Genomic DNA, 23449 nt, shown 5'->3' on the forward strand with positions numbered 1-23449 from the left:
GAGGAGAAGGACATTTGATCTTGCTGTTTCTTTGCTTTGCCATGAGAACATGCTTCAGCAGAGAGAGCATGCTGTTACAACAGTGTGTCTGCTGAAGCAATATATATATATATATTTATACTGTATTCTATGCGCTGCATTATTCTCCAAAACTCCAGAGGGCAGACAAACTAAATAAACTGTGAGGAGTCAAAAAGATAACGAGACCCAGAGATATGCCCATAGACTGTAGGCGTTACCCAGCAAAAAGCCATAAATCAACCGCCACAATGCCGAGGAGGGATTGTGATCATCTCATATTATTGCCTTAAGCCCTGTAAAGAAACAAGTCAAGTATTATATGCATTAGAAGGAAATAAAGGTTGAATATCCTGTAAACAACCTCCTGTTTCTAAAGCATTTAAAAGCGAATAATTAATTCATGTTCATAATCTTTAATTCACTGTTAGGATCTCATCCTAACATTAAGCCCAAACTGAAAATAAGTAGCTTTTTGTTCTGCTACAATCATACATATCTGCATACATATATCATGATGGCTGAATACCATTCCGCTCAGCAGCGTGCTACGCAACACAAGAGCCACAGACTCAGTTCTACACTCTGGGTACATGTTAGATGAATTCACCGACTTTGTAGTTTTTGTTCTCAAGTGCACCGGCAAATTCCTTTGCACCGCTGACCAGCTTCTTCTCCGTGGCAACGGCCGCAGAGGCTCATGGGTATTGTAGTATTGAGAGCCGTCCGGCATGTCAAAAATGATGGACGATTCTCAGAAACATAGTGGAAATGATTCAAAGCGGTGGCCACAAAATGATGATTGTTACATTATCTAGCAGAGTTTCTTGATTCTATAATAGGCAACGTTTAGGATGTCGTTGAAAGGAAACATCTAAATGGGAATACAGAACAAGTAGAAACACTCGCTCCCAATTTTGCATTATGTATTAAAGTTCACAACATATTGACAAACTACAACGTATCACAACAGAATCCAGGTGATTTTTCCTCTGGTACTTTCACAGTCCATCAATCAGTTATCAAGATACAAACTGTCATATGATGTTTGACATTGGAAAAATAAGAAAACAAACAAAATTTTGAAATTGCATCATCCAAAAGAAACTACTCTGCAGTCTTACCAAGCCAAACTACAACTTCTTCAGGCCTCTATTACAAAGCCTAACTTTACCAGGATGATAGAGTCTCTATGGTCCAGACCAACTTTAGTGCTCGCTGACTTCTTCCTCTCAAAGGTCACATCATCACTGACTTTCTCAATGTAATGGCGCCAATCATTTCTAAGTGCATTTTTCTAATATCATGTTAACCAACCTTGGAGTAGCACCTCATTACTGCCTTTTTTTTGGGGGGGGGGGGGGGGGGCGTTGAATCTCTACCTGGGGAAGCTTTGCCAGTTGAATGAGTTTTGCATTATTTGACCTTGCCGACATTGCCGGGGCTCACGCGTATATATATATATATATATATATATATATATATATATATATATATATATATATATATATATATATATATATATATATATATCACACACACACACCGTGTTGGTCCACGCCTCGCGATGCCATATGGCTGTAAATGATCAAAGATCCTGTATTTGACTTTGAGATTTCTCCAGAGGAAATCTCTGCTGTATTGGAGAGGAATTCACATTAAAAAGCCTCCAGTTGAATCTAATTGCTCCCCTGGCCCCCCTCATTTCTTTAAGATGGAGCTCCTGCCATTCTGTGTGTAGGTGTGTGTGTGTGTTTGTGTGTGTGTGTGTGTGTGTGTGTGTGTGTGTGTGTGTGTGTGTGTGTGTGTGTGGTGTCTGCAGAAAAGGGAATGAGGGGGGATGGCCCTATGGTATAGTGGATATTACATATACTGTAATAAAAGGGTGAAGAAAAATATTCTTCCCTTTTGAGATGACCTTTGTCTGCTATCATCTGGAAGATAGAGCAGAAACGCCTGATGAACTAAAAGCTGACGACCGACATCAGACGTCCAACTGAAGCCTCTGATGGCAAAATGATTAATTAATTGATTGTGGAACAAACCGGTCCGCAGATGAGACGGAGAGTTTCGAATGAAAGGGATTGCTGTTATTTATCCCAGCGAGGAGCGTCTAAAAGATGATTCTCAATCATAACGGCGACTGACAAGTTGAGATAATGAATTCAATAATCTTGCAAATGAAATACTGTTGGCCCCTACTTGCAAACTTTGGACAAAGTGGTGATGTCTCTTTTTTTTCTTTTTTTCTTTGCACTGACAGAACCATTACTCCAAAACCGGGGCGCAGGAACATCTGAGGCTAAATGTTTTCATCTGGGGAAGATGAACACAGGAAGAGTCATTTGATTTTAGAGGAACACGAAACCACTCCGGCGAGCGGTAGGAGCTTGATTAGGTTTTCGAATCAAATGCATCTACGTTTCGCTTTTTAAACAAAAACAACCAAAAAAAAAAAAAAAGTGTTGCAGGTATTTTTGGTAGAGCGACAGTTTAGCTGGAAAATCACAGGGAAGATGTATTTTAAGTGTGACTCTTAGGGAGCTTGTATTTCCTCAAACAGCGAGAAGGAAATGATCACGTTTGATCATCCAGCATTGGCATGTGGTTATAATTATCTCTGCGCAACACAAAAACATAAAACAAAACTAATATTCCGATCACCCCTCGGCGGCACTTTGAGTTTTGTATAAATTAGCGCAGCCTGCTAACACTCCTCTATATATATATATATATATATATATATATATATATATATATATATATATATATATATACATATATATATATATATATCTTTTTAAAGAGTATTTTATCTATTTTGAATGCATTTGCATGAATTGTGCCATATCAATACATTTTAAAACTGAAAGGCTGAGCTTTTTTTTTAATATATTGATCAAAGACTTTCTACATTTACAGTGTGTAAAAACATTGGGATAGAAAAGTCCTGCATGTGAGAAGAGATACATCTTTCCTTTCAACCAATCAGCGTTTCCCAACGACAAAAGTCAAAAAGCGCGAGTTTTGAATCGGTGAAGAGCCCGCCCACATTCTTCGTTGGCATTGCATAATTATTAGCTAATTAGAATTTGAGAAATGATTCACAAATATGTAAGATATGTAACAGCAATGTTTGGCTTGCTGCAATCACAACACATTATTGAGTATGTAATGAGGCAGAATTGCAGGTAACAAACGCTGGCGTGATGCACACAGACGCACACACACACACACACACACACACACACACACACACACACACACACACACACACAAACACGCCGCAGATAAAAGACAAAACACAAACGACGAGGATCCTTGTGCGTCGAGCCTGCCAAGTGCTAACCCGTAATTAGGTGGTGATGTAGTGGCTTTTTGTTCTCTCTGATTAATTATCAGGAGCTTTTCAGAGTGTAAGGAAACAGCCAATTAAACTTTTATCCAGGTTCTCATTCAGTTTCTCAGATGCTACATGCGAAAGGTCAGCAGAGGTTGGGGCTTTGGTTTGGTGGGAGGCAAAAAGTAGAGCACAAGAAAGGCATGTTTCAGGCCTCTGAAAGGGCGCGGAGGCAATTTGCTAATCCATTTATCATCACGCCGGGCAGTTTTTTCCCCATTTTCCCACTCAATCTGCCCGTTACATGAATAATAGAGTGCATGAAAAACAAGCAAAGGCAGCGCGGCGATATGCACAGTACAGAAATACATCCTGTTAAGTGACGCGCTGTCAGGGAAAATTCAGACCTTGTTTTTTTTTTTTTTAAGTTAACTCAAAAGCCATTTGTTCGTCTTGAACTAAATAGTTTTTTTCCTCTGGCCATCAATTCCACACGTCCAAACGCTTTTTTTTATTTATTTTTTTGCTAACAACAATTAACGCTGCGGAGGAAAAAGCAAGAACGCCAAGCGAAACGACTTAATTTTATTCAGTTAATTTTGTGTCCTGTCAGAAACCATTACGCCGCAGAAACCCGGATTGACTGGAGGAGAGACTCTTCGGTTTCAGCTTGCAGAGTTAATTAGATAGATTTACTGGAGGAAGGTGATTGTGGCAGACCAAGAGGATCAGGACCGCTGTCAGGGTCAGCGGTGGTGTTATTTACGGAGGAAGCCGCGTGCGTTTCGGCTGTCTGTGGGTGGGTGTGTGTGTGTGTGTGTGTGTGTGTGTGTGTGTGGCCGCGTAGTGCGCCGGGCCCCTCATTACCTCCTCTCTCCAATCACAGGGTGGATTTATGGCCGCCGCAGGGAGGCTGTGAAAGCCCTGTAGTGAGGTAGTTAGGTGTTCCAGCACATCCACAGCCATACACATCACCTTTATGGCCACTCCTGTCCTATTCTTGCATCAGAGCCGGGGCATAGTGGGTCTCAAAATGCTCAAGAGCAAACATCAAACGGCTTTAATTAAAGTAGCCCCGGCCGCAGTCAGAGCTGAATCACTTGGAAGACTTTTTTTCTGATTTCTGCGTTGCATTTTCTGCAGAGGAAGCGTGACAAGAAGTTGAGTGGAGCGAGCCGGTATTTCAGGGATTATGACAGCAGAGCTGAATGTGCTGTATTGTAAATACTATTGTAAAAAAAAAAAAAAAAAAAAAAGGAATAGAGACGGTGGAATATCCCTTGACAGTCAGAGACTTTAAAGCCCTTTGCTGCTGCGTGTTGCTTATTAGAAAGTCTAAAAATAAAGACACAAACGTCCTCCGATACGAACGGCGAGGCCTATCGCAGGTAAATAAAAGCACTTTGAGTTAATAGGCCTTATTGAGCCGGTTCGATTGGGCTAAAATTAGCCTGCAAGGTTCAGAGGGTCGAGAGAAGAAGTCCTCGCAAGCCACGTGTTCATCAATTACGGTGTGTACAATGACTGTGCCATATTGATCTCTGTGCCTCATGCGTTTTTCAAGGGTTCTCTGATGCAAGACGGCCCTCTCTCAGTCATTGGCGTCGGACTGGTGCCGCCACCCTCGGCCCACGCTGGGACATTGCTGCGCCATTTCACAGGATGATTTGTTTCAGTTGATGAGCCATCCAGCCCTCCATCACTGCATAAAGACACGGGAGGATCAGGGTGACGTTCAGAGTATCAGGACCCCAAAGACTATTACTCGGGCTCTGTAATTGGGATGCACCAATGTGAGATTCAGAGTGGGTTCGGGCACCAATGCTGACTTGGACTAGCTATCAGCAATTATGAAAGGTGCTAAATCCAAAAAACTAGAGCATTAATTTAGCAGCAGACAAATATCGGCTATTTAAAGCTGAGCTGAGAATGAAGTCACACCGTTGTGTGTGTTGTAGTCTGAGCTTCGATCATGTCGGTACATGTGAGTCCGGGTGTGTGGCGTCCTCGAACCAACGGCGCCGTCGCATTCCCCACCAAATACTGTCCCGTCAGCACTCTTGTCGTTGTTTGCGCTGTTAGCAACGTTAGCTGCTAGCCGCTCAATCACCGCCATGTTGAGAGCCGCGTGGAGGCAACTCCAAATGCTCTGATATTTGGAATTAATCACCTTTGATACGAACAGCGAGGCCTATCGCAGGTAAATAAAAGCACTTTGAGTTAATAGGCCTATTTGAGCCGGTTCGATTGGGCCAAAATTAGCCTGCAAGGTTTAGAGGGTCGAGAGAGGAAGTCCTCGCAAGCCACGTGTTCATCAATTACAGTGTGTACAATGACTGTGCCATATTGATCTCTGTGCCTCATGCGTTTTTCAAGGGTTCTCTGATGCAAGACGGCCCTCTCTCAGTCTTTGGAGTGGATGTGAGTCCGGGTGTGTGGCGTCCTCGAACCAACGGCGCCGTCGCATTCCCCACCAAATACTGTCCCGTCAGCACTCTTGTCGTTGTTTGCGCTGCTAGCAACGTTAGCTGCTAGCCGCTCAGTCGCCGCCATGTTGAGAGCCGCGTGGAGGCTACTCCAAATGCTCTGATATTTTGGAATTAACCACCTTTGAATTCAGTTTCTTTGTCAATGTCGTTTTTGAAACACTTCATTCATGTTCAGTTGTTCAAACCCTGCCCTCGTGTTTCCATACATACAAATCATTCCAATGAGTCCTATGACGTATACAGACTTAAATTCAGGGAAAAGAGAGCGCTGGTATTGGATTTGTACTTGGTATTCAAGATACCCTCAACTCTGAGTTGAGGGCCTGGAAATTGTATTGGAAGAAAAAAAGTTATGAAGGTAGACATTCCCACTGTGTATACCTGCTTTGAGTCTCTAGATTCATCACAAATTTTCACTGGGACGGCGCTGCGCTGGAGACATTTACATAATGATAGTGGTAGGAAAGTTTTTAGGTTCTTCACTTAAGCAAAAGTAGCGACAGCACACTGTAAAAATGCTCCGAGTAAAAGTCCTGCATGTATAGAAGTGTCAGCAGAATAATCGACATAAACTATAGTATGTAGCATTATGCATTATGGGATCATTATTACGGATGCCTTGTGACACATTGTCACATGATGAATCATAAACAGTGGGGATAGAGGAGCACACTTTTTGAACAGTCTCTCCTCAACGATCTATGTGGTGTTGCACTCGGCATGAAAAGTGATTGAAGTACGAACCTTGTTACATTATACTACATTCATTTGGCTGACGCTTTCACCCAAAGCGATTTCCAAAAAAAAGTGCATTCAATCAGGGGGGATGCGACCCGAAAAAAAAAATTGCAAGAAACTACATCAACTTCAGCACATATGCTGAACTGCTTCAACGTGCTACGTTAAGAGACGATAAGAGACAGACTTGTCATTTATTTTATAGGCCTCGGTGCATTCTGCAACAGATGTGTTTCTGCTGTCCTGGTGTCACAACTGTGGAGCCGGAGCAAGCCGATAGACGGCTGCAGAGCATAGTGGACGTTGCTGAGGTGTTTAGTTTGACCATGTCCTGGATGACGGGCCTGAGCCAATCTCAGTCCGATAGGCAAATACCAATGTCTTGAATCAGATTCAAGCAGCCACAGTTCGAGGTGCGGAGGAGCAGGGTAGTGTGGGAGAACTTGGGTAGGTTGAAGACCAGCCGGGCGGCTGCATTCTGAATTAAAGTCTTCAATGGTAATGGAGAGGTCATGGACAGGCGGTACCTTCCCTGTAGGGAAGCACTACTGCCTTTTGTTTTTGTGTCTACGCCACATACCTGGTTGATCGCTCCTTGTCTGATTGGATTGTGGTTTATTAAGAATGCTCTTCACACAGTCAAAGGGTTAAGAGTGAGATATCCACACAGCTCTCCTCTTCTCAAATAAAAAGTGGTTGCCATATTTGCTCAATGACAATGTCATTTTTAGACTGTGCTTTCGTTCCGATCAATCCAATCCGCTCCAGATTTGTCTCTCCGAGTCTTTTATCACCGTGAGGTGAAAAATCATTCATTACTATTCAAACGGTTCCCACAAATCTCCCTCTCTCACACACACACACACACTGAATGATCGAATGATCCACAAGAATATTAAAAAAAAACACCGACTCAGCATCTCACTTATCGGCCCCCGCCACCTGGTTGGTGTCAGAAAGCGAGAGAGGGAGAGACGGGAGAGAGGAGGGGGAGGGGGGGCCCCCCAGTCGTCAGGTTTTTTAAAAGTAAGGAATGGACAGCGCTGAATGAATTTTCAACACTATGTTATGAAGACATATCTCCTCTTTTCATTCACGCCCCGCACGCACTGACACACGGCTCTCTCCGCACACTATCCTCCCCCATGGCGTTATCTCCCTCACCCTTTATTACCCTTCGCACAAAGCGTTCAGCACGGAGCCTTGCAGATGTCCCCCCCCCCCCCCCCCCCCCCCAGCAGGCAGCTCAACACACATTCTCACATTCCCGCAAACTAGCCCTATTATTATTATATTGAGTGTAATTGAATTAAGGAGCAGTTTAAAGTGGGTACATTTGCGCACTCAAATAAGCACAATTAAAACTGAACTGTCTTTGACGCTCCGTAATTGAGTTTTTTTCTTGCACAAACATGCTCCTTGATGATGTTAATCTCATTAAGGGTAGTCTTTTTTCTTCTTCTTTTTCTTGTTGCGGTATCCACCTGCAGAGATTTTCGTCCTGCTTGATGTTTTATCACGGATGTACTGCCAGGAGCGTGATGCAAAACAGGGCAGACATTTGCCTATGAAACCTCTCCGCTGGATTAAGTATAGTCGCCCTCAAAATGAAAGGGATTTATGTCTTCAGCGAAAGCATTCAGCCTACAGAGACGTGTAGATCTGGGGATATTAAAGCCTCTAAATATGATGTATTATTGCTTTTACATACTGCAAAATCTGGACAAAAGGCGGCCAAAATGAAGCTTATGGCGAAGGCGTCCATTATCAAACGCTGTATTGTCTTCTTAGAAAAAACTCATTTTGATCAAAATTGCACTTGATAAACATCTAGCTGTTGCTCTCATCGCGCTGCAGCAGCATTACTAATTTGCTTGTCGAAAATGCTGTGTTTTTTCTTCTTTTTTTTTTCCATATTGCTGACTCAGCCTTCGACGGGCCACGGCCAACTAATGAGGTCGGCAAGAGAGGTCCTCCTGTTTGTTAATTTAGTCCTTCTTTTCCTTTTTAATTTACAGCCTTTTGAATTTGGATGAAAAAGAGGGTATTGATTGTAGTGTGTATTATATCTACATTAGGGGCTGATGGTGAGTGGGAGGCTTCAGCAGAATTGACCATGCCCTGTCTACTTTACTCTAGTTTAAAAACCCCTCGGTTATGTGCCTTGCTCGGCTCTTATGATTCCATTACAGAGGCAGTCTTTACTCTGTGGCATTGACTAATGGATAGCCTTTGCTTCCCTGCAGAGTTGGAGGCTGCTGTATGACGTGCTTCAGCAGGCCTAGAAATGGAGAAAAAAAAGGTATAGAACTCAGAAAGGAGGACCTGTGAAATCAGATTCGATGAGCCCCAGCTACAGCCCTGCAGACTGGATCTGGCCCTGTGTGTTTGTGTTTGTTTGATACCAGCGGAGAGCTGCTATCCAGCAAGTAGTGTCTTTTGATTCATCTCTGCACCAGCACACCTGCTGAAGGCTGTTGAATCCTCGGACCTCGTGGCTCGGCTGAGTGAAGCTCAAGCCCGAGCCCTTGGGTACTCTGCGAGAGCGTGAGCATATGAACAGTATTGGTTCTTGTCTGCAAAGAAATTGTAATTATGGGAAGGTATCTCAGTTGTGCTACAGTTGTCTTGACCTCCCACACCCTTTCTAATAGGGGACAGAGCCAGCCTGACGGCAGTGAATGCCATTGCTTCTATTTTATTTGTACAACATTGCCCCCTAAAGTTCTTTGTGGTGTATCTCCCCGGGCGCCCTCGAGGGCCCATGTCAGAGGACAATGCTGTATCACAATATAGTGCAGTAATTTACCACTACCTGCTCCCAGCAAATTGACCACGGATGCACCTCACCTGTATTACTCTGTCACATTCACTTTGGGAAAAACACTGGGGAACCGTGGCTGTTCACACACACACACACACACACACACACACACACACACACACACACCTGCCTGCATGCACACAAACGCACACACTATTTCAAAACCAGATGGAGTTAAGCAGATCTAAGAGTGTGGGGTCTCTGAACCATGCCAGAAGGTATGCAAAGTGGAGAGATTAGTGAGAAGCAGTGACTTTGGAAAAAGAATGCAATGTAAGTCATGTGTCCCATCCTCTAATGGTATTTTAATGATGGATGCATGAATGAATTGTTCATCTTAGCAATTTCAACCAATGTATCCGTTTGAGAATAAAATAAATCCAGTCTTAAACTGATTACGAAGGTGTATATTTGGTTGTTGTATGGGAGCTTTCTTTCTTGTGTCCTTTACTGAAGGTGGCTTAAATGTGACGAGGGGTTGTTTTGTGAGGCTGGTGCGCCCTCTGGTGGCAGGAAGTCGGTGTTATATTTTGACGTTTCCGTCTCCGGCAGACATTGCTTACAGGAGCAAATTCTGGAAAGCAAGAAGAGAGAGAGAGATAAATAGAGAGAGAGAGAGGATTCAAATTTGATTTATATCTTCACGACTTGATCCACTCAAACGACATAGGACGTAATGGGTAAGATTTTTCGGCAAATCTAGAGTACAGATATGCGTTTAGGTGGTAAAAGATTGGGCTGTGTCATCGATAGTAATGATTATAACACCCTCATCCTGTCACTGTTGTTTAGCTAACTACTTAGCTAACTTCTTTAGCATTGCAGCTAACTTACAGTTAACGATGCTAAGTTACATAGTAGCGCATATTTGAGTTATTAATTCATGCTAGTTTACTTATATGAACCTGTAGCCTAACGATATATAGTCTTAGGACGGTGTTTAATCTTTTACACAAGGTGTAACCAGTCGTTAGCCAACTTAAGGAAACTCGGCTAAAGCTAGCTAGCTAACTACGTAGGCACCGCTAGTAGTAGATAGTTCAATGTTATGTATGCTAGCGTTAGCTGTGTGCTCGGTGCCATTTCGGTGACTTTGGTCGACTGTAACTTCATAATCAGACTCCCACAACAACTCATAAACGGTTTATAAGTCATCACCTATAAGATGACACAGTATAATAGTCACGTTTTATTCGGGTGCAGTTATGTGTGCGTAGCGGCTAACGTTAGCTTAGCGGCTAGCGTTAGCTTAGCTGTGTTTGCTTTGTCAATCCAGCCACAGAGTTATCGCTACACTGTAGTGTTAATAGTATAATACTAAATTATTTTTCATTTTTCTATTGAATAGTTAGAGCTAGTAAAGTGAAATCATTTTGTTGCCTTTATGACCGCTTTGCTAAAAACAGTGAGCGATAGTTTTGACATATCCGTCAGCACACTTGTACGCATGCGTGTTACATAACACGTGACACCAGGGGTCGCCATGTTTTCCAGACTATTCCCGAACAGGATTATGCTTAGTTTTGTGTGTTGTCATTTACAGTGACATAACTGTTAACTTATGTATTTATAAATACGAATGAAAGAGAGGCAGGGGCAGTCTTTTATTATACAAACTGTCCCAAAACCATCCTGCTTCATTAATGATGTCAAATGGAAATAATATACAAGGAAATATCAAGCTGGACTGGGTTACATTTTATTATTGCAACAGAAGTCCTGTTCCTCCCTTCCTTAGGCTCTATTAGTTTTTAATATTGGAAAAGTGTCCTTGGCTTGAGTCACCCGTGGTGCTTGATTTTGCACAGTCACACACACACACACACACACACACACACACACACACACACACACACACATACACACACAAGAAATGAAGATGTATAGCCATACAGATAGTTTGGGATTTAGATACATCTGCTGTTGAAGATTTCTGCCACCACTGTTTCAATTCCACTGTCGTCGTTTTTTTTTTGGGGATACTGGCAGAAATCTCAGTAGCAATATGATTTTCTTCCTGATTTGAGTCAACAGAAAACTTAGGCCTAAGCACCTTCACCATTCTGGTTTCTTTCCTCTAGAGACTCGTTGCCTTAGGTAGGGTCTCCTCTGAACTGCCAATGCAGACTTGTCTCCTGCAGGGCTATTTCGGTGCCATCCAGTTCACGTACAGCAGCTAATCTAACTCGCACATTACAGAAATTGGAGCATCCAGCCGCAACCTGTGCTCTTATGACGTCCACGCCTGTGGCTTTACCATCTGGACAAAACACACACACACACACACACACACACACACACACACACACACACACACACACACACGCATGCACATAAGCTTTTTATGAGGCTCATTGTGCTAATGCCCTCAAACCATAACATGACCTCAATTTGCGCCACTCGTTCCCGATATTTAACCTCGGAAAAACTCCCGCTGTTACAATCGGGACTTTTGGCACAGAAGGTTGCCACCGCCGTGCGCTGGTGGCAGGTTTCAGTGTTGTCCCCACCTCTCTCTGTCTCTCTCTCTCTCTCTCTCTCTCTCCCCCTGTTGCCCCGGGTGACTCAGGGATCTGCCCTGTTCTGGTGGCATGACTGAACAAATACTGAGAATGGGCATTTTGTCCTGTGTGGGCACCAATTTATGCCAACTCTGCAATTTAACTCTACTGAATAAATACGTTTGTTCTGCCTGCCAGCTGACCGGTTGTTGAATAGCGTAGCTGTGTGTGTGTGTGTGTGTGTGTGTGTGTGTGTGTGTGTGTGTGTGTGTGTGTGTGTGTGTGTATTTTTAGGCTGTGTTATCCAGTTTCTATGAGCTTGTTTATTCAAAGCCTTTTTTATATTTAGACCGGTGTACTTGCCGTGTCATCATCATGACTTATAATTAGCGATGTCAAGGGGAAACAAACGCAAACTGTCACATGTTCACGTACGCTTCCCTAAATATGGTGCGCTCTTTAAGTTCAACAGCTCTCGTTTCCTGCATGTTCTTTGCGGAGTCTTAATCGTGACGTCTACCTGTGTTTGTGGCCCATCAGAGCCGTCAGCCAGTCCGGCCAAAGACAACTACAGGATGAACCGCTACAAGAACAAAGCACTGAACCCTGAGGAGATGAGGCGCAGGAGAGAGGAGGAGGGCATCCAACTCAGGAAACAGAAACGAGAACAACAGGTACCCTCAGATCCTTCTATCTCTGTGCGAGATTACGCCAGTATGTAGTGTGTGTGTGTGTGTGTGTGTGTGTGTGTATATATCCAGCGTAGTCTGGCTGGATTGTCTCTATGGGCTCTGACCTTTTTTTTTTTTTTTTTTTTTTTTTATCTCAGCTTTTCAAGAGGAGGAATGTGGATGTTCTCAATGAAGAAGAGGCCATGTTTGAGAGTCCGCTGGTGGACCCCTACCTCAGCTCCCCGGCAACAGTGAGTGTCTGTTTTTCTAATTCCACTCTAACAACGTCGACAAAAGAGAGGCCCGCACAGCACAAATGTCGTTATTAATGTCGTCTAGCCTCTTTTTCCAGCCTGCGGACTGAGAACAGTGGAGTCTGTGCTGAGTGGACCAAGTGTTGTGAGTGCTTGTGCGTGTGTTGTTGCAGGAAGGAGTCATTACCAGAGACATGGTTGAGATGCTGTTCTCGGAGGACCCAGAGCTCCAGCTCACCACAACACAAAAGTTCAGAAAACTACTTTCTAAAGGTATATATATATATATATATATTGTCGACTTAAAAGTAATTCTGCACTGATGTGATAACAATCAGGAAGTCACCACGGACCCAAACAAAAAGTATTCACATCCAGTTTTGCCTCGTTTCAGAGCCCAACCCCCCGATTGATGAAGTCATAAACACGCCTGGAGTAGTCGAGAGGTTTGTGGAGTTCTTGAAGAAGAGCGTCAACTGCACACTACAGGTCAGTTTGTACACAGGTCAGCACGGGATGTGTACATAACGTGTACATTTTAATGTGTTTAGTGTCAAATGCACATATTCACCGACATTTTTGCAGCTCTACACAAAGCATTGAGGTGAAAAATTCTTATCTCCAGTGTCAGAATGATTCATTAACGTCGGATGAATTGAAATGGGAATGATCATCTGTTAAGCTGACTCAATGTTTCAATAAAGTTTGAGGTTTTTCCTCGTATAATCAAAACATGTTCGGACTCCATGGTGAAAGACAAGAGTTGCACCGATTGCAATTTTCTTGTCCGATTCCGTTAATAGTGGATATTTGCATAAAAACACAATTAAAATCAATCAAATGATTGTTTATTTTTAATTTAATAAAAAAAAAAGACAATAGGCATTAGTTTTGATGATATATTATAAGCTGCTCAGAACTAGTGTTAAGAAGTTTAACAAGTCACAATTCCATTTTCTAATAACAATTTTATATTGCTGTGAAAACACATCCCTCTGTAACGACTATTTGATCAATGTCTCGCCCCAAAACTACATTTTACAACATTACATTTGAACGCATCATGTGCATCTGTCGTTTTTAAAATGCCACTTTTACACTTTGTGCCCCCGCAGTTTGAAGCAGCTTGGGCACTGACCAACATAGCGTCGGGCACGTCCATGCAGACAAAGACGGTGATTGTGGCCGGAGCGGTGCCGATCTTCATTGAACTACTTAACTCGGACTTTGAAGACGTCCAAGAACAGGTAACATGACGTGATTTATCCGTCTTGACTATCGTGTGCTTCTGTTTGCGTTCCCTTCGTTCCGTACTCTTGTACCCATTGGCTAAAGGTTTGGTGTGTCGTTTCTCTCTGCAGGCTGTGTGGGCCTTGGGTAATATTGCAGGGGATAGTGCCGTGTGCAGGGACTATGTGCTGAACTGCGACATCCTTCCACCGTTATTAATGTAAGCCCATCTTCATACCGATTACGGCCACGAGTTCTCCTTCCCATAATAACATATTTTCTAATACTATCTCATGCACTTTTGATATTTCAGGCTTCTGACCAAATCCACTAGATTGACCATGACTAGGAACGCGGTGTGGGCTCTGTCTAATCTCTGTAGAGGAAAAAACCCTCCGCCTGCTTTTGAAAAGGTACCAAAAAAAGTCAACAGCAACAACACAGAGATCACTTGAGATCACGCCTACTACTATTTTGATTTTCAATGTTTTTGCTAAGGACAAGTACGGCTGCCTGCAAGTGCTTCAAATGATTGTTTTTCAGTTGGCATAAGGAATAATAATAGTTGCATTTGTGACAAGACAAGTAGACCAGCGAAACAATTGATCCCATGTACTTAAACACACACTCCATTGCATACGTTTGCATACAATTCTTTCGCAAATGTATTATTAATCCCTGTTGATCCGCCTCAAGTTACTCTCCAGAACCTACATTTTACAAGATTCCATGTTGCGGGTACTGACTCGGTACCGACGTATCTGTTCTTGTGACGTCCCTAGACGAGACTGAACTAAAGTTCTTTTGAAGGGTATCGCACATAATGTTTACAAACTCTTGATCCCCTGTTTGCATTTCGGTGACCGTGGGAAGAAAAAAAAATCCAATATTGCCGAGGCAAGCTGCTTTCCCTTGAAAAAGTTTCACTTGATGTATGCGTGCCGTCGTTTCTGAGCATAAATATGCATCGTGTCTGCGCTTGTCTAGGTGTCACCCTGTCTGCCGGTGCTGTCCAGGCTTCTATTTAGCAGTGACCCAGACTTGCTGGCAGACGCCTGCTGGGCCCTGTCGTACCTCTCGGACGGCCCCAACGACAAGATCCAGGCCGTCATCGACTCCGGCGTCTGCAGGCGCCTTGTAGAGCTACTCATGTAAGTCGAGTCACACTCTCCGTTGTCTTTGTCGCAGTAAAGATGACCTGTAAATACTTTAAAATGTTCTCTCTATTAAACCTCCTGTCCCGCAGGCACACGGACTATAAGGTGGCCTCTCCGGCCTTGAGAGCCGTAGGAAACATCGTAACTGGAGATGACATCCAAACACAGGTGAGAGTTTATTAAACTGACGTTAGCGTCTGTCGCGGAGAAGAAGCCCACAATTTAGCAAAAACACCCTCAGATTCCTGTTTCGTACAAGGAGTTAAAACTACAGTTTTGCAGTCAAATGAAACAGCAATAGATCCTTGTAATACCTCACAATGTTTACCGAAACTAAAGATGGCGTCCTCTGATGTCTTCTTTTGTTCACTACTGAAAGATATTCAGTTGACTGTCAAAGAGGAGTAAAGAACCTGAACAAATATTCACATTTTAAGAAGCTGCAATCAGAGAATTTGGATACATTTTTTCTTCTCTACTCTTGGATTGTATTGTTTTACAGTCACAGATGTTTCAATTATTTTGTCCACCCCATTTAAAATGAGCCTAAACAACAGAAACACTTTTTATTTAATTTTTTTATGATGACTAAATTACTTTTCTCCACTCTGTTGCTGTGTATAGGTGGTGTTGAACTGCTCAGCTCTGCCCTGTCTGCTGCACCTTCTCAGCAGCGCTAAAGAGTCCATTCGCAAAGAGGCGTGCTGGACCATCTCGAACATCACAGCGGGAAACCGAGCACAAATACAGGTGATTCATGTAAACGAAGCTCATAACTAAACCGATCACAAATACAGGTGATGCATGTAAACGAAGCTCATAACTAAACCGAGCACAAATACAGGTGATGCATGTAAACGAAGCTCATAACTAAACCGAGCACAAATACAGGCGATGCATGTAAACGAAGCTCATAACTAAACCGAGCACAAATACAGGCGATGCATGTAAACGAAGCTCATAACTGAACCGATCACAAATACAGGCGATGCATGTAAACGAAGCTCATAACTAAACCGAGCACAAATACAGGCGATGCATGTAAACGAAGCTCATAACTAAACCGAGCACAAATACAGGCGATGCATGTAAACGAAGCTCATAACTGAACCGAGCACAAATACAGGCGATGCATGTAAACGAAGCTCATAACTGAACCGAGCACAAATACAGGCGATGCATGTAAACGAAGCTCATAACTGAACCGATCACAAATACAGGTGATGCATGTAAACGAAGCTCATAACTAAACTGAGCACAAATACAGGTGATGCATGTAAACGAAGCTCATAACTGAACCGATCACAAATACAGGTGATGCATGTAAACGAAGCTCATAACTAAACTGAGCACAAATACAGGTGATGCATGTAAAGAAGCTCATAACTGAACCGATCACAAATACAGGTGATGCATGTAAACGAAGCTCGTAACTAAACCGAGCACAAATACAGGTGATGCATGTAAACGAAGCTCATAACTAAACCGAGCACAAATACAGGTGATGCATGTAAACGAAGCTCATAACTGAACCGATCACAAATACAGGTGATGCATGTAAACGAAGCTCATAACTAAACTGAGCACAAATACAGGTGATGCATGTAAACGAAGCTCATAACTGAACCGATCACAAATACAGGTGATGCATGTAAACGAAGCTCATAACTAAACCGAGCACAAATACAGGTGATGCATGTAAACGAAGCTCATAACTAAACCGATCACAAATACAGGTGATTCATGTAAACCTCACCATCTGACATTTTCCTCCAGTAATGCTCATGGCAGCAGAAATGCTCATTCAGGTGGTATATTGTTTGTAATAATGACATAAATGTCAAGAGGAATGACATTGTAATAATTTGCTCTTTTGAGAAGAACACCCATATTAGTAATCGTGTCTGTTGAACCTAATGTGTTGAGATGTCAGCACTGTACAGTATTCCTGACCTTTATATAATCACAGTTAGCTATTTAGTCTGTGACCTTAAGTTTTTTTTTTTTTTGTTCCCTTTCTCTATAACTCTGAATTCTACGGCTTTTTCCTGTGAAGCAGTGGTTTCATCTGATCTTTAATCATTGAATCTAACACAAGCACAGCCTGCTATAACTTCAGGATGATTGACAGACCGTTGAATATAAGCTGGAGCACTAACGGCTATTTTTCTTTTTTAATGGCACTGTTTACATGAGTTATGTATTAATTATCCTAAAGTCAAAGTATTTACTGATGTATGTGACTTTTAGATTCTATTAAGCATTGTAATTCGGCATTCATGAAGACAACATAGGGTTTGTAATCTCATTCTCCATCAGTATCGCCACTGGCGTCAGAAATCTTGCTGTCACTCCTGATAATAACGATTTCAATCATCGGAATAATTCAGACTTCAATTAACACGAAATGCTTTGTAATTAGGCCAAGTTTCAAAGGCGAAGATGTCATAACTATGTTGAGGCTGCTCTTGGAGACATGCCCCTTGATTTCATGTCTTATCCTGCCCCACAGACGGTGATCGATGCCAACATCTTCCCGGTTCTGATCGACATTCTACAGAAAGCGGAGTTCAGGACCAGGAAAGAGGCGGCCTGGGCCATCACTAACGCCACCTCTGGAGGAACGCCGGAACAGATCAGGTTAGACTCGAATAAAGTAAAGTTAAAACATGTCGGTACAGAATCAGCTGGGGGTCAACTAGAGAGGACGGTCGGCTGAAAGAGTTTGATGGTCGAGCGTCAAGTGACGACTGTGGAAGCATGAGTAGTAGATCGTTTAGAGGTTGGAAGAGTTTCTAAAAATGTATTTTTTACAACATTTGTTCATAAATTAGCACAAATCTTTCCCTGACAGCAACAGACTGAAAAACAAAAACATGTCAGCCGGTTGTAAAAAAATGTAAAGAAATATGAAGTGATGCTTTAATTGTGAAGAAATTAAATTTGTCCTTTTATGGGAAGGTTGCATGGTGCTAAAAGTTCAGGGGGTAATCAGAATGAACCAGGAAGAATTATTAATATTTAATTTATTTGTGTGTGTGTTTGAATCCAGATACCTGGTGAACCTGGGCTGCATTAAGCCGCTGTGTGACCTGCTGACGGTGATGGACTCTAAGATCGTCCAGGTCGCTCTGAACGGGCTGGAGAACATCCTGAGGCTGGGCGAGCAGGAGGCCAAGCAGGAGAACAGCGGCACCGGCGTCAACCCTTACTGCAGCCTCATCGAAGAAGCCTACGGTACCGTACACGACCTCCACGCTAACGCACTGCGGGGGGGGGGGGGGGGGGGACGTGACACGTGTCTCTGCAGACGTTGTTCTAACGTTACTTGTTTTTTTTCCCAGGTCTCGACAAGATCGAGTTCCTCCAGAGCCACGACAACCAGGAGATCTACCAGAAGGCCTTCGATCTGATCGAGCACTATTTCGGGGTGGAGGACGAGGACAACAGTCTCGCCCCTCAGGTGGACCAGGCCAACCAGCAGTTCCTTTTCCCCCAGCAGGAGGCTCCCATGGAGGGCTTCCAGCTTTAAGTCCGCAGCCCTCCGCTCTAAAATACACCACGTAACCCCCTCCCCCCCCCCCCTCCTTTCCATACCTCCTCGTCTCATGGACGACCCCTAGAAGCCAGAGTCAGACCTCCACGCCCCAGACCTCCAACCCTCCCCCTCCCTCCTCTACCATCACACACACAGACACCCCTACCCTTTGGTAAAACTGTCCCGCTCTCCAGCGCTCTCCTGAACCAGTGGACTGACTTCTGGCAGGGCAGACCCACGTGTTACCTGGTCAAAAAGGGGGGAGACCGTCACACTTTACCTAGAAGAGGAAGTGATCGCCACACGGCCCAAAAGTCTGCCCTGGCTTCAAACGCACACGCGGATATCTTCCTGCCGTTCGACCGCTCTCATTGGCGCTAACGATGGTTTGGTTGTTTAATATCTTTATACACACTTTTCTTTTCCAATGGGACATTTCCTACTTTCAGGATTGCCCATGCTTCCCCACGCAAAGTCCACAGAAGGGGGGGGGGGGTTGCATGAGATGAAAGATGCCTAGCTCTTGATGTCAGTCTGACTTGGTGCAATTCAAAGAAAAAACACAGAGTAACATGATCCCTTTTGTTGTTGTTTTATGATTTAGTTATTTCCCCATAACACTTATTTATATGCACCTTTTTTAGTGCTTGTGGTTTTTCTTTTTTTTCTTTGGTTTGCTTACCAACAGGCTCCCTGATCATTAGGTTTAGGGTTCAGCTAATCTGATGCCCCTGAGCTAAGAAGTGTCTTTTTATTCCCCTTATATTAACATTTTTTTTTTTTTTTTTTTTTTTTTTTTTAAGTGGGACAAATTTCATGGGGAGGGTTGAGGTAGGAAGAAGTGTGAAAACGTGGAATCTGAACGTAGGACGGGCTCTGGATGGGATTGTGGAAAAGAGATTGGGTTTTATTAGAGGATATGTTTAAAGATCTAGAAGAAAAAAAAAATCTTTTTTTTTTTTTTTTTTTCGAGGGTGGTATAGTTAGAGATCCAATGTTCGTCGTGTGCTGTGTTATTAATAACAATACATTTGAATTATGAAGTGATCTAACTATTAAACAAGGCATAGCTGGGGATTTAAGGGGGGGGAAGATACCAGCAGCAGCAAACCCAACTTATTTTTATATTTAAATGAATTCAAGACGGATGTTTAAAATAGGGCGAAAAGCCACTCGTGGTGCAGACACAACATTTATAGTTTGTCTGACTTCATTGAAGCCCAGTGTAAACGGGCTGCTGCTGCTGCTCCAGGAGGCCCTCGTTCCCCCGCATCTCCTCAGCTGTATGTGGTAGGGTTTGTGCATGGCGTTATATTACCCTGCGTACAGTCACCGAGTATCCCCGGCCACACACACACACACACACACACACACACACACACACACACACACACACACACACACACACACACACACACACACACACACACACACAGCCTGTCCTCTGCCTTCTCGAGGGTCGAACAATGAGCCGGGTTTTGGCCAGGGATACATCTCTGACGCGTGACCAGCCTAACTTCAACCAAAAATTCAAGTATACATATATATTTGAATTTAGTTGTATTTGCATTATATATATATATATACACATATATATGTATTTGCGCACACTTGCATACAACACCAGCAGACACTGTACACACACCTCTCACAGATGAGTGGCTAGTGGCAAGAAAAATAAAGTTTCCATCGTCTTTGGAGTAGAAAAAAAAAGTAGTTATTCTTTGAGCGGGAAAATTGCCGTTTTGGCTGTTTTTTGATTTCAGATCACTTAGTTTATTTTCTTTATGAAAATGTTGCCCGAATTCAAGATTTTCTCTTTTTTTTTTCTTTTTTCTTTTTTTTTTTGCCGTATTCAGATATGATTCGGTGCACAAAGAGGTCTCATGGGAACTTTCTTGTTTCTTGTTTCTAGCCACATGACTTACGATGGTTTGAATTAGCCCTGTAAACTCTGACCCTGGAGCAGCTTCTTTTTTTTTTTTTTTTTTTTTTTTCGCCTGTGACAGAAGCTGCTCTGGGATCAGGCTTCAGGCTTTGTGGATTGAGCTGAACTGTGGTTGTGTGATGTTTTTTGACTGACGGGCACTGTGTGAGGAAGAGGGTTTCGATTGACTCTATGTGACTTATGTCCCGATCCGAGTCTGGGAGCGCCTGTTGTGTGGATCACTGAACCAGCCTGAACATTAAATCACGAAGCTGTGAACACAATTATGTTAATCTCAACGAAAAACACACTTTCTTTTTTTGGACAGACGGTCGATTTTTCCATTTTGGATTCTGTCAGTATTACATTTTCACATAAGCCATAAACTTCCATTGACAGAATATTCCAGTGCAAACAGGCTGCTATTCCATGCGAGGGGCTATACGTCGGCGAGCGAGTTCACGTCATCCACAGAACACGCGTGCTCCCAGTGAGACGTACGAGTTCAAATCATGAATCATTGAGCATCAAGAACTTGCCTCTACACGACAGATATAGTGTAGGAGCGGCGTTTAGAAACAGACGTCTCCGATTTCAGCGCATCGGCCTACAAATAACGCCAGAATTGCAAAGGAAAAATAAAAGAAACACGTGCATCAACCAGGAAAAAAAGAAAAACTATATATTTCTGAAAAAAAATGAAAAATGCACTCCTATTCACAAAAGTGCCAATCCGACCAACAAAGACTGGAGGTTCTTATCTGTCTTTGACTTATAGATTATTTTCTTTATATCTTTTTATTTACTTGAATGTGCACACGTTTTGTGCAGAACATTGCTGCTCTATTTTCCTTTTTATCTTTAAAGTTACATGATTTGCCATTTGATTCTATGGGGAAGCGTGGCATGCATTACTGTGGGCGCCTCAATAAGGATCTGAATTAAGGCAGTTTAATTCTCTCTCTCTCGCTCTCTCTCTCTCTCGGTGGGGAAATGACTTGAGTAATTACATAAAACTGGTCTTTTCCAGCTACTTGTTTTCCCCCATTATTACAGTCTTCTAAAGGTTGTCACTGTGCATAGCTACGCTGCAGCTGTGTTTCTTTTTGGAGGGGGGGTGGGAAGCATACAAATGATTTCATGCAGTGGTGGAAATGGGAGAGTTGTAATATTTAGCATTTTCTTGGGGTCCCACAGCCGGTCCCCTCAAACTCAGCGCTGATAGAAATATTCTAGTACTCACATGTGGCGGCAGATGATGCAAAATTGTGGAAATTTAAAGCGACTATCATAGCAGACAATTGCAGGTACTAACCGTTGTTGTCGTAGTTTTACCAAAGTTGTGTCATCCTGAAGGCTGGTTGAAAGGATTTACTTGGTGTCTTTTTGTTTGCAATACTCAACTTACTGGGATTAACTTGGTTTGACCCGGTCGATGAGACTTGGTTTGACCCGGTCGATGAGACTTGGTTTGACCCGGTCGATGAGACTTGGTTTGACCCGGAGTTTTTGCTTCAGGCCATTTAAAAAAAACAAAAAAAAAAACGTGCTTCTTTTCATTAGAAGCTGCAATAGCTCAGTCCCTCTCTTCTCAGTTTTTTTTTTTTTTTTTTTTTTCTCAAGTTCAAGTACTGTTTTAGGGAGTTTAAAAAAACGAAATAATCCTGAAGACTGCAATAAATATATTGTCCAAAATCAGGCACCCCAGAGGCAACAGATCCACCGACTAACTAACGGCTCTCTAAAGGTGGCACTCTCCTTCCGCCGGGTGAAGCTAACCGAGGCAACTACTGGACATTTTTTTCTAAGATTAAAAATCTGGATTCAGTGATTTACATTAAAAAGTATTATAAGTTAAACTAATATGTATGTTCTGATACATCGACAGGGATTCAGATGCAATTCTAATCACTTCTGAGAAGTGGAGAAAACGCCTCATTAGAACATGTCACATGGAGAAAATATAAAAAGAGAGGAACATAAAGAGGAGTTGAGGATACAAGCCTTTTCTGCTTTTTCTTGATCTTTTTTCCTGATCAGGATATTCTGGGCTATATTTTTGGATAATTGTGTTTTGTCCTAGTCAGGCTGCATGATCAGGAACCTTGTTATCTAAAAGGGGAATGAACAGACGTCACGAAATATCTCAAATCTGACTTGTCTTCCGTCCTAGAAGCTGTTCATGTCTAATATCAAAAATCTGAAGCCGCGCTCGGCTTGGTCAAGTAATGTCGTCTATGCTACAAATGTTTACAATGCTACATGTTTGTAAAATACTTTTCATACGCCACCACTGACCAGTCCTGATGTGTATTCTCTGCTCTGGTCCTCTCATTTCTTTTTACATGTATTTATTTTTCTCTATTCTTGTTTATGATTTATTTTATTTTTTTTTCATTTTGCTCTAAATTACCCATCTTTAAAACTGTGACTTGACTTGACTTTACCGACGGTATGAATGAGTGACGAGAAAACTTATACATGACACACAAACATGAACATGAAAACAAAACAAATGCATACAGGAAACGGCAACAATATTAAAAAAAAAAAAAAAAAAAGTGTAAAGGAAAATATATTGAATTTAAAATTGTTCAGTGGAAATACTGTGCAAAACAAATAAAGTTACGTTGCAACCCTTTAATGCAGATGTTTCATCTTTGATCACAATGTGCAATGTGAAGGAATGTTACTGTATTACAATATATATGTATTATGTATGTAATATAGATATTATTTATATATATATATATTATATATAC

The 23449-nt window shown here is 42.5% G+C and overlaps 1 protein-coding gene across 1 annotated transcript; it reads left to right on the plus strand.

The window, feature by feature from the left end:
* The first annotated feature begins 9988 nt into the window (after positions 1–9988).
* kpna6 (karyopherin alpha 6 (importin alpha 7)) lies at positions 9989–23331 on the plus strand. Its single transcript, XM_068731231.1, has 14 exons — positions 9989–10089; positions 12451–12584; positions 12740–12832; positions 13009–13108; positions 13230–13324; positions 13951–14082; positions 14197–14285; positions 14379–14478; positions 15053–15216; positions 15312–15390; positions 15847–15972; positions 17735–17862; positions 18275–18459; positions 18567–23331. The coding sequence occupies exons 1-14, from the start codon at positions 10086–10088 to the stop codon at positions 18752–18754; spliced, it is 1617 nt and encodes a 538-aa protein (XP_068587332.1). The 5' UTR covers positions 9989–10085; the 3' UTR covers positions 18755–23331.
* The last annotated feature ends 118 nt before the right edge of the window (positions 23332–23449 follow it).

The sequence above is a fragment of the Cebidichthys violaceus genome, unplaced genomic scaffold (genome assembly GCF_023349555.1).
Source record: "Cebidichthys violaceus isolate CVI_PGR_0920_01 unplaced genomic scaffold, fCebVio1.0.p SCAF_50, whole genome shotgun sequence".
NCBI classification, from domain to species: Eukaryota; Metazoa; Chordata; class Actinopteri; order Perciformes; family Stichaeidae; genus Cebidichthys; species Cebidichthys violaceus.

Coding starts and splice junctions, on each gene's coding strand:
- kpna6 (XM_068731231.1), top strand. Junction 12,585..12,739: donor AACAGAAACGAGAACAACAG/GTACCCTCAGAT, acceptor TTTTTATCTCAG/CTTTTCAAGAGGAGGAATGT. Junction 15,973..17,734: donor GAAACCGAGCACAAATACAG/GTGATTCATGTA, acceptor CCTGCCCCACAG/ACGGTGATCGATGCCAACAT.